The sequence below is a fragment of the Erythrolamprus reginae genome, chromosome 6, assembly GCF_031021105.1.
Source record: "Erythrolamprus reginae isolate rEryReg1 chromosome 6, rEryReg1.hap1, whole genome shotgun sequence".
In the NCBI taxonomy this organism is placed as follows: Eukaryota; Metazoa; Chordata; class Lepidosauria; order Squamata; family Dipsadidae; genus Erythrolamprus; species Erythrolamprus reginae.
Genome location: NC_091955.1, coordinates 57,224,603 through 57,238,426, shown reverse-complemented (window position 1 = coordinate 57,238,426; position 13,824 = coordinate 57,224,603). Strand labels below are relative to the sequence as shown.

The 13,824-nt window shown below is 37.7% G+C and overlaps 1 protein-coding gene across 1 annotated transcript; it reads left to right on the top strand.

Annotated features, from left to right (window-relative positions):
- UBE2N (ubiquitin conjugating enzyme E2 N) lies at window positions 1-13,332 on the top strand. Its single transcript, XM_070755833.1, has 4 exons — window positions 1-140; window positions 10,682-10,928; window positions 11,085-11,225; window positions 11,781-13,332. Exons 1-4 carry the CDS (start codon window positions 111-113, stop codon window positions 11,819-11,821), a joined length of 459 nt encoding a protein of 152 aa, XP_070611934.1. The 5' UTR covers window positions 1-110; the 3' UTR covers window positions 11,822-13,332.
- Window positions 13,333-13,824: the final 492 nt, after the last annotated feature.

The window sequence follows — 13,824 nt, the reverse complement described above, 5'->3', positions numbered from 1 at the left end:
CGGAGGTGCTGCGGTGACGTTACGGGAAGTGAATCACGGGCTTCTTCCGGTAGCGCGTAAGCCCCGAGCGGAGTCGAGGTCCAGTGGAGGCTATATCCTGATAAGACAAGATGGCCGGGTTACCCCGCAGGATCATTAAGGTACCCGCTTTTACTTCCCTCCTTGTCTTGTCTCCTCTCCTCCCTTCCTCCCTCTGCGGCGGCTGGAGGCAGGCCCCGCGTGGAGCTCGCGGGCCGGGAGAGCCCGGAGCAAATGCTTCGGGGGGCGCGGCGTTTCCGGTGAGAGAGGCAGGCAGTGGTGTCACTCTTTGCTTTGCCCGCGCCGCCGCTGCTGCTGCTTGCGGGCGGGGGGGGGGGGGGGTCGAGGGACCGGCAGCACCGCCATTCGAGGCGCGCGCTGGCTGGCTCGCGTGCGCGTTAGGTGCAAAGGAGTGACGGCCGACGGGTGAGTGACGGGTGAAAGGAGCGCCGCGGGGCGAGGCCTCGGCGACCTCTCTCTCTCTCTCTCTCTCTCAGCCTGCCCGGGAATGAATTGGAATTTCAGGCGGGGAGTCTTGCACGAGCCTCCCCCCACGGCCTCTCCGGACCTTTACCGCGCGGTCCTACCCGCCCCTCAGGGCCCCGCCTCGCCCGCCCAGCCCTTCCCGCTGCTTCGTTCATTCTGCGGCTGAAGAGGGAGGTGTTTCTGATGGGGCAAAGTGGCGTTAATAGAGATGCATGACCTGGGGCCGGCTGGCGGGAGGAAACGGCTCAGCTGAATTGCTTCCCCAGAGCTCTGACACGCAGTCTCTGCATCCGCCGCCGAAATAATTCTGCCTCTTTTCTTTCCGACAAACAGCTAATCCGGGGGACAAGTGAGCGGGTTCTCTCCCTTCCCACGAGGAGGAAGGAGGTGGTCAGTTTAACGATGACTCATGAGTCCCTCCTTAAAGGAATTGTGCGCTTTCACTGCTTGCCAAATTGCCCCAAAAGTAGCCCTTTTCCTTCCTCACCTCTTGTGGTTTTTTGTTTGAGTCAAGCCAGAGTGGGATATAATATTTTCATATTTCATATGCATTCAAATGAAAAATATTTTCATTTGAATGCATGCATCTTATAAGGCAGATTCCTGATGCCTCTGTGTGGCATCAGTTCACTTTCTGTGGAATTTAATGTATAGTTTTAAAACGGAAGCGAAAATATTTTCATTTTAATGCATGCATCTTACAAGGCGGATTCCTGATGCCTCTGTGTGTGGCATCAATTAGCTTTCTGCGGAATTTAATGTATAGTTTTACAACCGTGAAGAAGTGAAGGTGAATTTACTGTTAAGTGCTCGATTAAAAAAATAAATCCACTTACAAATTGTCAGTCTTCTATATGTATTTTGTCGTTCGTTGTTTTGAATATGAAAATATGTTCCAGTGTTAACAGATCACTTATGACATTTCTAGCTAAGGAGGTGTAGAGGAGAGTCATTTCCATTGGTGGATAGGGCCAGAATGGATTTCCCAGAGACTCAGTTATGCTGGAGGAAGCAAGGCAGATGTATGAGAAGTTACTTCTACCCTTACCTGATAAATATAATTAGAAATAGTAATTTAATTTTACTGGTAGTTACTTGGAGTTATAGGAACTATGCACATACATAATACATACAAATGATAATATGCATTGATAACTTACACTAAACCCCTTAACTCATTGTGGTCTTATGGCTTTCTGCAAGATGATGCATACAGGTAATTGATTTGTATTTTAGAATGACTTTTCTGGGAAGTATCATCTTTTAATGATGAAATATCTCTTCAGTGGAGTTAAACACCAGTTAAAACTTCTTATCAGTAAAACTACTGTTTATCAACAATAAATTTAATTGGTAACTTATAAAACTAGTTCACAATCATCAATATTACTAAAGAAGCCAACACCAAGCCAAATCTATTTGCTCTAATGTCCTGTAATTTTCTTGTTGACCATTTTGGAAATGGAATGTTGAAATAAAAAGTGTTTTGATATGATCAAGCAGGTAAATATCTCTTATTATTACAATAATGAAACAACTTATAATAGCTCTAATCTAAACTGAGAAGAAAGCATCAGGGTTGAAGAAAGGGTTGGGATATTTTTTTGTAGATTTGGCTTCTTGATCAAGCTGTTTATATGCTATTTATTTGGAATTACTCCATTGGCATTTCAAAGTTACATTGTTAGTTATTCACCATTGTAGTTGATTACGCAAACCTGCCGCTAATTATGTATTAGCGTAGATAAATCTTGGAAACAACTGGAGGAGAAAAATGTCTCTTCCCAAAAGGAGTGGATCTCTGAGCAACCACTACCAAAAATAAAAACGAGTGATTTATTGCATTCTTTCTAAGAGAATAGACAAACATATTTTCTTTAGCACCACCTGGCTCTATGATATAATCCTTGTTCCATAAGCCTGAGGCTCCTAAGTCTTTTGTAATATCTGAGAATGGTGCTGATATGAATAACACTCATTTGGTCCACAAATCCCTGGTACTCTGACTTGGTAAAATCTTTCACATTTTAGCAATGGGATCATCCAAGAGGATTCATCTACCCAGAACCTACTTGGTTAGTAGTCAATTGTATGAAATTGAGTGGACATTTTGGAGAAGGGTGGCATACAAATCTAATAACTAACTAACTAACTAACTAACTAACTAACTAACTAACTAACTAACTAAATAAATAAATAAATAAATAAACAAACAAATAAACAAACAAACAAACAAATAAACAAATAAACAAATAACTAACTAACCTATGGTACAATCACAAAACTACCTAAGCCATCCTATCACCCTAAAGAACTTTTGTTTCTGTATACTCTTTGCTCATATAGCGCTCCATCTACAGACAGGCTAAAAATAATATCACCAATATCAGTCTCCATTCTTCAGATCCTGACCTTTGTATAAATTGGGATCTTGCATAAGTATCAGCCTTCCTTTTAGTCCTCTTACCAGGAAGTGCTGAACTTTCTTGGCATCATCAAGAGATTTTTAAGGAAGGGATCCCTGTTAAGATTAACAGCTATCCAGAAGTATCTCTTGTGGGGCTTTCAGCTAGTATTTCAAGTCATAACCTGAGCCCTGATTGAACTCTTATGTGAGTCAGCTTGGAACTCCCTGCATGAAGTAAGAGGTAGTCCTCGACTTACAACAGTTCACGTAGTAACTGAAGTTATAATTGAACTGAAAAAGTGACCATTTTTCACACTTATAACCATTGTAGCATCTCCATGGGCACGTGATTTACATTCATATGCTTCTCAACTGACTCAGACTTAGGACGGTTGCAGTGTCCCAGGGTCACTTGATCCCCTTTTGCGACCACCTGACAAAGTCAATGGGGAAACCAGATTCATTTAACAACCCTCTTACTAATATAACAACTGCAGTGACTCATTTAACAAATCTGGAAAGAAAAGTCGTGAAATGGGGCAAAACTCTCTTAATGCATTTCTCACTTAACATAAATTTTGGGCTCAATTGTGGTTGTAAGTTGAGAATTACCTCTACTATGCACTGATTCATAGGACAACAGGAAGAATAATCGGAGGACTAGAACAAAGTTCTGTGAAAAAAGGTTAATATATATATATATATTGTAATAGAAAATTGGGGTGGATATGACAAAGAATATTTAATGAAATTAAACTACAGAACAGCAAATTCCCATGAAATATTACAAGAAAAAATGGAGTTTTTTGGAATTGATTATATAGAGAAGGGTTGGATTTGCCCTGTATTCAGTATGTTCAAATATAATCTATATAATTGATGGGACTTCTTTAATTGGGATTTTAGGATGGACCTGATGGTTATTTCATATTGTGTGATGACCTGATAATGTGCTGTTAAAATTTTTCTAGAACTCTTGCCTATTTTTAATGACAAACTTTTTTCGATTTTTACTGTTATATTCTCACTGTGCCTTTGCACTGCAGTACAATCATTTCTGGACCAGTAACAGTTTGTACATTTGTTCTGTACCACTGGCAGCAATTTAATGTCTGCATTAATAAAGTAACAAAAGTGCATTTGAAAAACTGGTTCTATAAATATGATTCAGTATGTTAAATTGGAAGTTTTAAAGAAGTGCTCTTCAAGTGTCTTTATCCTTTTTTAATATATTTTTATAAAAACATCTAGCATCTTTGGATTCATTAACATGATAATTATTTTATCTGATATTATATTTTAAATTGACAGGCAATATTATGCCTTCTAATTATTATTTATCCAGTTTCTAACAAGCTCAGCTAGAGTGGCCAATATTATGAGAGAATGGGAAGGTCACTAACATTTGGAGATAATAAACATCGCCTAATCTGTAGGTAGCTTAGCTTTTATTTTAAATCTCTGATCACATTATTTGTTAATTAATTATTAAATAAATAATATAGATATGACAAAATAAATTTTAATATGCCTCAAACATCATTATGCTACAATCATGCTACAATGCCGCACGAATCCCAGCGACTGATTAGGTCCCACGGAGTGGGCCTTCTCCGGGTCCCGTCAACTAAACAATGTCGGTTGGCGGGCCCCAGGGGAAGAGCCTTCTCTGTGGCGGCCCCGGCCCTCTGGAACCAACTCCCCCCGGAGATTAGAACTGCCCCTACCCTCCTTGCCTTTTGTAAGCTCCTTAAGACCCACCTTTGTCGTCAGGCATGGGGGAGCTGAGACATCTCCCCCGGGCATATACAATTTATGAATGGTATGTTTGTATGTATGTGTGTTTAGAAAATGGGGTCTTTAAAATATTTTTAAACAGTAATTTAGATTTGTTGTAAATTGTTTTCACTTTGTTGTGAGCCGCCCCGAGTCTGCGGAGAGGGGCGGTATACAAATCTAAATAATAAATAATAAATAAATAAATAATGTGGGCGGGCACCTGTATTTCAATAAATAGAAAATATTATTTTCAGATATTTTTCTGAATGAATTAGGAGAAACTCCAGTAACCGGAAATACTTCAGTGACTCTAAAGATATACAGAACTAAGAATCAAACTGAATTAAAGGAGATGTACAAAGAACTAATTGATCAGGAAATAAGATCTGCAACTGTGATTACCATGTATGACAGTGTTTGATAATCAAGTTCTTGACTCTTGACTGAGATCTAATAATAGTTCCTTTAAAAATTACAAAGAGGCATGGAAAGAAGAGATCAAGTGACAAATGGTGGTGAGAAAGACTAAAGGATTATATTAGGCCATTAAAAGGTATTTTTGTCCATGGAGTTCTAACATAGATTGTTAATGTAGTACCCTGTTTCCCACAAAATCAGACATTCCATGATAATAAGCCTAATTAGGCTTTTGAATGCATGGCAATAAGGCCAAGTGCTTATTTCAGGGTTAAAAAAAAATATAAGGCAGGGTCTTATTTTGGGGAAAACATGGATATAAAAATGGTAAAAGACTTTATTAGGGATTACCCTGTGATAAGAGTGCAAGAAAAAAATATTTCCCCACTCTTACAGAATCTGCAGGGGTCGCAGCCTTTTCAAAATGAACTGATGTGTGTAAGGTGGTACTAAGGGAACATCTATAAGGCCACGTGAGGGCTCTGAGCTGAACGCTAGATATCAAGTTGTACGGAATTGACTGAGGCACTAACTTGCTTGGTTGTCACTTGTCTTGAGAAAATAGACCAGGCCAAGTGGTATATGCATGTTCATTCCAGTTCGTTAAGCTCTTCTGAGAGACAATATATAGTTAGATCCAGATAATGATGAATCAATTTCTGAGGGAGGAAGGGGTCCTGCCAACTCCTCAGGAAGCAGTAGTCCTTTCCCCTTAATGAACCATTGCTAGTCTAATGGTCCAGGACAATTTTCATTCTGTCTATAATCTTCCTTTTATAGCGAAAGTGCTGAGAAGGTAGCTGAGTTGCAAGGTGAAGGTGGCTAAGGACCTTGGCGAAAGTAAGTTAATCTTGCTTTTCGGTAAAGATTCAGACCTGGATAACAAGTTAGGTTTGATCACATTTGTTGGTAATTTTTCAAAAGACGAGAGGAAAAATGCATCTATCCCAGTACTTCCTGGATTTCTCAGTAGTTTTGATACCATTAATTATATCTTCTGGAGTAGTTTTAGTGGGATGCATGTTATTATGGCAATTCTCTTTCTGGGCTAATTTCAGATAGTGGGGAGAAAAACTAGCTCTAGATCCCACCTCACACCTATTTACACCTACATCAAGCCACTTCTTAATATCATTAGTCAGCATGGGATTAAGTATCATCAATATGCTGATTATACTTAATTACACATTGCTATCCAGGGCCAATCAACTGCTCAATATTCTCAGTGTCTAGGTCAATGATGCCGAACCTATGGCATGGGTGCCACAGGTGGCATGCGGAGCCATATCTGTTGGTATGTGAGCCATTGCCCTAGGTCAGCTCCAACGTGCATGTGTGTGCCGGCCAGCTGAGTTTTGGCTCACACAGAGGGTCTGGGAGGGTTTTTTAGCTTCCAGAGAGCCTCGGGGGGGGGGGGGGGGGATAGGGGAGGGTTATTTTATCCTCCCCTGGCTCCAAGGCAGCCTTTGGAGCCTGGGGAGGACGAAACACGAGCCTTCTGGGATCACGAGAAGTTGGGAAACAAGCTGTTTCCAGCCTCTAGAGGGCCTCCGGAGGGCGGGGGAAGCTGTTTTCACCCTCCCTAGGCATTGAATTATGGGTGTGGGCACTCGCGCATGCGATAGCACGCAGCACGTTCTTTCGGTACCCGAGAGAAAAAAGGTTCGCCATCACTGGTCTAGGTTATGGGGATCTGTATGAGGAAAAACAGGATCTGGGTTGTAGGCTCCCACTCCCTTATTTTGGGACATTCGATCTTTAGTTCTGAATGGGGTAACAATCCCTAGACAAACCAGTATACAACCTGAGGTCCTTTTGGACTTTTTGGTTCCACTTGCAGAACAGGTAGCAGCTATAGTCAGGAGGTCCATTGAACAAATCCATTTTGTGCACCAATTGTGCTGCCCAGAGTCATTTTTCAGTGAGCTGGCTGGCATATAAAGTAAATAAATATGTTTGGATTAATATCCATGGTCACTTGTGCCTTGGTGACCTTCTATTTGAATTTTTGCAATGTTCTGTTCGTGGGTGTGTCTTCGAATACTATTTAGAAGCTATCAGTGTTCCAGAATACAGTAGTGTAGGCAGTTAGAGACACATCATGGTACACTCATGTAACTTAACTTCTTTGCAAGCTGCGCTGGCTTCCAGTAGGCTCCTGGGTATAATTTAGGATTCTAGTGATAAAGCCCTTTTAGACAAAGGACCAGCTTATTCCCTTACCTTTGGTTGTTTCTGCTGTCACGTAAAATCTAGAGATGTTTTATGTGGTCCATGAAACAGGGCCATCTCACGGGGCCTAGGAGATATGCTTTTTCCTTGATCGTTTTGGCTTATTATTTGGCTTTAAAAACTTCCCTCTTCAAGTATGGATCAGAGGTTGAATGAGTCCATTCTGAAAGATATTGGCATTTATTGGAATATGGGTTTTAAAATTATTTTTGTTTTGATTATTTGCCCTGATTCTACCCTAAATTAAGGGATTACAGGGTCATAAATAGTTTGTTTTTAGCTCTTCTTAAACTTGATGTTAACTTCCCAGAATCTCTATCTTTGAATTTGATGGACATAAAAATATATTTAATAATAATAACAACAACAACAAAATAAACAGCTTGTATTCTGAACCATATAGGCCTGGATTTAAGCAAGTACTGTGAGAATAATAAGAGGATGATAAGATACTTGTAGAATGATCAATCTTTTTAGGTAACTAAAAGGATTTATCTTAGTTTCTGATGGCACTCAGTAAAAGAAAAGGGGACAAAGTCTTGATTTTTACTAAACCAAATAACATTTATTTACTCTGTAAACAGCATGTTACAAGAATCTATTCAGAAATGGCTTGGTAAATGAGCCATAGTAAAGGAAACCAAAGAAACTCACCCATAATGGGTGAACTCAGAAACCTGAGTAGAAGTTAAGGAAAAGGAAGAGAAGAGAAGAAAAGACAAACCATCTCAGTGGAAACTCCTGTGAAAAAGAGTATAGAGTATTGGAGCATTTAAGGTATATTGTTACTGTATTTTTGGAATATAAGACACATCTGAGTATAATACACACCTTAGTTTTTGGGGAGGAAAAATAGGGAAAAGAATCTGCTTCATCAGGTATTCATCTGGCTAGTGTCCTTAGCCAGCACATTATTTTATCCCCTGGTTAGGGCTTTAAAGAAAACTTTATTTGGAGAGAGTAACAGTGGAAGAGCTTGTAAGCCAGTAAAAGCTGGGAACATCATTAGCACCTGGAAAGAAACATTTGGAGCCAGTAGAAGCAATGGAAAAAACCCTGCAAAGACTTAGGGCTTGGAAAACATTCTTCGAAGAGAGTAACAATGAAAGAGCTTGCAAGCTGGTAAGAGCTGGGAACATTGTTAGCACCTGGGTAGGGCTGGAATGAAATTTATTTGGAGCAAGTTAGAGCAATGAAAATAGTCCTGCAAAGACTTAGGGTTTGGAAAAAATTATTTGCAGAGAGAAATAATAAAAGAGCCTGCAAGGTAAGAGCTGGGAAGATTGTTAGCAGCTAGTAAGGGCTGAAAAAAAAGCTTCGAAAAAGGCTACATTCAGAATATAAGATGCACCCAAATTATTAGTCTCTTTTAGGGAGGAAAAAAGTATGTCTTATACCCCCCAAAATATGGTAAATTTTTGAGGATGTGATGTGGCCTCAGAATGATTATGGGTGCCAATGCCAAATTTTATCAGAATCTACTTATAAATTTATATTTTCTTAGGGCATTCATACAACCCAGGAAAATACACATTTTAGTTAGAGAGGTATATCCGTCTCAGAGGATCTTATCATGCCATGTGAATAGTTCTATAATTTAAATATGTTATTTCCCTGGGATTGCACAGTTGCTCTCCAGGCCCAATAATAGATGCAGTTTCTTTAAGGAGGCATTGACAAAATACATCTATTCTGAAATATCTTTGTGGTCCAAATCTGAATTATGTCATATCCCTATTAATCTTAATGTATTTCTTTAAGAGGTTGAAATGTGTCCTATATGCTTAGTATATTTGCAATATGTAGCTGTATAAATTGTGTACCATGTACAAGTGCTGTATTCAACTACTTGCAATGGCCAAAGAAGCTGTAGATCTCTTTCATCTGATAATACAAAACAAAGATAAAATATCCATTTGTTTTAAAATAAATACTTTTTCATTATTAGATATAGATCTGTTTTTTTCTAATGAAATTGGAACAGAGAAATTAAAACAAACTTTATAATAAAAGATTTTACTTTGCAAAGTAAAAAATCATATGTAAAACTCAAGGAACAGATGTACTGTAGTTCTTTCAGACACACGCTTGGGAAAACTATAGTATTGTAAATGAGGTAGCCTTATGCTTCATAACACTACCAAATCTTTATTGTCAAGTTCTGTCTGTCTGTCTGTCTGTCTGTCTGTCTGTCTATCTATCTATCTATCTATCTATCTATCTATCTATCTATCTATCTATCTATCTATCTATCTATCTATGTATATCCATCCATCCATTGTAAATAAATAGTTTATGTTTTATTTATTTTGTTTAGCAAAATCAGTTTCTATGCTTTCTCAAACATATCTGAAAACTTACACAGACACAAAATTTCAACTCTTACCATGTTTTCCCAAAAATAATACCGTGTCTTTTTTTTTTTTTGAATCCTGAAATAAGGGCTTGGCCTTATTTTGGGGGAGGTCTTACTATTTTTAGGTGCAAAAAGGGGCTCCTCTTGCCATCTTATCTAATTTCCAGCTCTGTCTCTCTGACTCTAACCATAGGAAATGGTGGGGACTGCTGCATACATGTTTAAATATTTTTGGTGAGGGCTTATTTTTTGGGAAGGGTTTATTTTCGGAGGAGGGTTTATTTTCAAGGGCTGTCTTATTTTCATGGAGACACCAGTAGATCTGTTTTTCAAATAGATCTGAAAGTACATAAGAAATTTGATGACATACTGGTGCCTGATTTGTCAAACTAAAAGTGTTTTTTTTTAATGAAGCAATTTTTATATTTAGCCATGCATGTTAAAAATAGCTTTCTTAGTACTTTATTAGAAGGTGATTATGATTATTTCTTCTGTTAATCAGGAGAGTAAGATCAGGATAGTACCACTAGTGTTTTTCAATTTCATCTAGTGTGGTAGAAAGCTCACTTCCAAAATAACAACTGGATAGTGTGCTAACAATCGTGTTTAGTTCCAAGACTTTCAGGTTTCAGTGAGTCACTGGTCTCATGTCCCCAGATGAACCCAGAACAAGAACTACAAGGTTACATAGATCTTTCATAGAATGTTGATCAAGGACAATTTGAGCAGGTGTTTACAACAGCAGAAGACCACAAATATAGAAAAAAGTGTTCAATAAAAAAAGTTGGCTGCTAAGAAAGACAACAGCATTAAAATAAGTTTTGATAGATGAGCTGAGCCAAAATTTAAGTATTTATTCCAACAGACTGCATTTACAGTGGAAGAGGGAAGAGATAAGGAAATGGCAGCATTTATCCTTGAATCATGTGTCATTTCAAGGCATGAACCATTACCAACAACTGGTGTGTTGTTTCTTTCACTTTCAGGAAACCCAGCGCTTGCTGGCAGAACCTGTTCCTGGCATAAAGGCAGAACCAGATGAAAGCAATGCACGTTATTTTCATGTGGTCATTGCAGGGCCACAGGATTCCCCCTTTGAGGGTGGGACATTTAAACTTGAACTATTCCTTCCAGAAGAATATCCAATGGCAGCTCCGAAAGTACGTTTCATGACCAAAATTTATCATCCTAATGTAGACAAATTGGGAAGAATATGTTTAGATATTTTGAAAGGTAAGCATTTTGGAATCATTATTACAATGATACCTTCTTTAAGAAGATTATGAAGATATTCAGAAATTATTTCAGTGATTTCCCAAGTTGGGAGGTGTGGGAGAAAGTGTCTTTATTAGAAATGCTGCTGTAGCATCCTCTCACTTGCTTCCTCAGATAAATGGTCTCCAGCTTTGCAGATCCGTACAGTTCTGCTATCAATCCAGGCTTTGTTAAGCGCACCCAATCCAGATGACCCACTAGCAAACGATGTAGCTGAGCAGTGGAAGACCAATGAAGTCCAAGCCATAGAAACAGGTGTTGTATCTTCATTCTAGGCATAGTACCTCTCTTCAATCCTCTGTTCTGTCTTTGTCTTTCTGATGTGGGTGACTTGTGTTTCACATTGCTTTTTTAAAATAAACATTCAGATTACAGATATGCATGCAAGAAGTTAACTTTTTAAATGAAAGACAAATATCTGGTTCAGCATAATTTCTACCTAGCATACCCTTCATTATTGAAGTTTACTTCTCAGCTTGTTAAGGTTACTTGAATAAGCATATTGTATATACCAGAAAAAAATTAGATAAATTACTCTTCCAAATGGTACTGCTTTAGTGTCACAAATGAGACAATCGATCACAAATATTTATGATAAATGCTTCCTAACAGATAGTATTTATCACGTGCCTAATGTCAGTATGGAAAAGCCACTATCAATTCATAAAAAAGGAAACTCGTGGCACAAATATGGATAGAATACTGTAACAGATTTTCAGCAAAATCAAATAAGTGGAGCAAAAAGAATATATTTGAATTTCAGTATCTTACCTTTTTGACTAATATACCTTTTTTCCTTTCTCTTTACAGCCAGAGCATGGACTAGGCTATATGCCATGAATAATATTTAAAATGTGCTCTAAATGAGTGTGCATCACTTTTTCCTGTTCTGCCAAGACCTCTTCCTTTTTTGTTTTTTTTTGTTTTCACGTAATGGACAGAGTCTTAGAAAACTTTACAGAATAAAAACCCAGACATCAGTTCTTTGGCGATTTAAATGCACATTAGCAAATCTGTGTCTTGTCCTAATTCACTCCTGTTCTGCATGAGCAGAGGCTAGAAGTATCATCAGGATTGTTTGTGAAATTGTTTAAAAGCAGTAGCACATCTCTGCTTTTAATGATTTTTTCCCATCATGAGTTAAGTGTAAGCACTGTGAATGAAATTAGTCAGGGTTAGCTGCAGGGGTTTTTGTTCTAATTGTGTGGGCTCTTCCTCCCTTTTTTATGGTGATGCTAATTGCATTGGTTAAAGCAGCTAACCAGTTATATTCTAGCCAAGTCTAACTTAGCTGTAGCTGGACAAGCTTGGTTGTTTGAAAAAAAAAATGGGAACATTAAACATCCATTCACTAATAATATTGTGATTCTGCTGTCAAGTGTAAAAATCTTCCTTTCAAGAAAAAGCTTGTGACCATTTTGTATGGCTTGTCTGAAAAATCTTCTGTAAATCTTATGTTTTAGTAAAATATTTTGTTATTCTACTTTGCCTTTGTACAGTTTGTTTTGATGTGTTCTTTTTCCCCTTTTCAATTGTGACAATCGCTTTTTAAAAAAAAACAAAGCTGGATTGAAACTGTCTGATATCATCACCCTAAAAGCTGTAGTATAATCTTGGATTTCTTTTCGACTTGTATTAATGCCTTAGTAGTGTTTATAATATTTTTTGTTTTTGTGTTTTTTAAAAAGCCTTTGATAATGTAGTAACTTATCAGAGACTTAAATAGGTCAGATGCATCATTGATGTTATGTACATGCAGTGTAAAGTACCACTAAAGCAGGAAGCTAGTGAAACAGCAATTTTGGGTGTGTATGTAACTTGTCTATCTTGTGTTAAGCATTATCAGTTATCAGACTATACATTTAATGATAATTTGCATCTTTTAAAAATGATCCTATGTATAGAATTAAATCCTACATTATGGTGAATTAAGATCTTTATGGCTAGCTTTGTTAAATCTGGTTTTATCTGCAGCCCTTGCATTTTCATGGTTTTGCTTCATTTCTTAATTTGGAATATAGATTTTTTTTTTAAGCCATCATGTAAGGATGCAAAAAAACTCCCCATAGGGTTGCATAATTTGATATCATTTCTCATTCCCACACTTACTGGAAACTTCCTTTTCTTACCCTGTGTCTTTTACTTGACTATCTTCTAATCTTGTGCTTTCAGTGTGGCCAATATAATGCCATTTGCCATGGACAATATCTGTCTTGTAGTTCAGGGGACAGTATTGAGATTCATAATTTTCCCATCACACCTGTGCTTAGTATCATCTGGGATTTCTATATAGAATATGGTGTATGTATTGTGATCTTATGTAAGATAAATATCTATTAAAATCACATTTTCAACAGACAAATGCTTTTAGTGATGGTATTGTCCCCTGAGTAAAATGGTTTCCTTAAAAGCTGGCATTAAAGCCATCTTAAACATACGTGTGCACACACACACACACACACATACACATCTTTATATATATATCCATATACACATACGTGTATATGTGAGCGTAAGTGTGTGTGTGTGTGTGTGTGTGTGTCCCCGTCTGTATATACACACACATACATATTTACAGATATAAAAAGAATTTACATCTGTAAAGAGAATAAGATTATTATGCATATATATAACCTTACAATCTTTACAGATGTAAATTCTTCCATATTTTGTTGATAAACATAAACAATATATCTTTGTAGTATAGTGTATTTCTAAAACTATTAATGAAATACATATCTGATTTTGACAATGCCTATTATCTAATACATTTTGTTTTAGCTTGTAGTTGGTTGATAAACAATTTAAAATACTTTTGTTTAGTTGGATATTCACATAGCGTATACCTTTGTAT

Coding starts and splice junctions, on each gene's coding strand:
- UBE2N (XM_070755833.1), top strand. CDS start 111: ATGGCCGGGTTACCCCGCAGGATCATTAAG. Junction 141..10,681: donor TACCCCGCAGGATCATTAAG/GTACCCGCTTTT, acceptor TTTCACTTTCAG/GAAACCCAGCGCTTGCTGGC. Junction 10,929..11,084: donor ATGTTTAGATATTTTGAAAG/GTAAGCATTTTG, acceptor TTGCTTCCTCAG/ATAAATGGTCTCCAGCTTTG.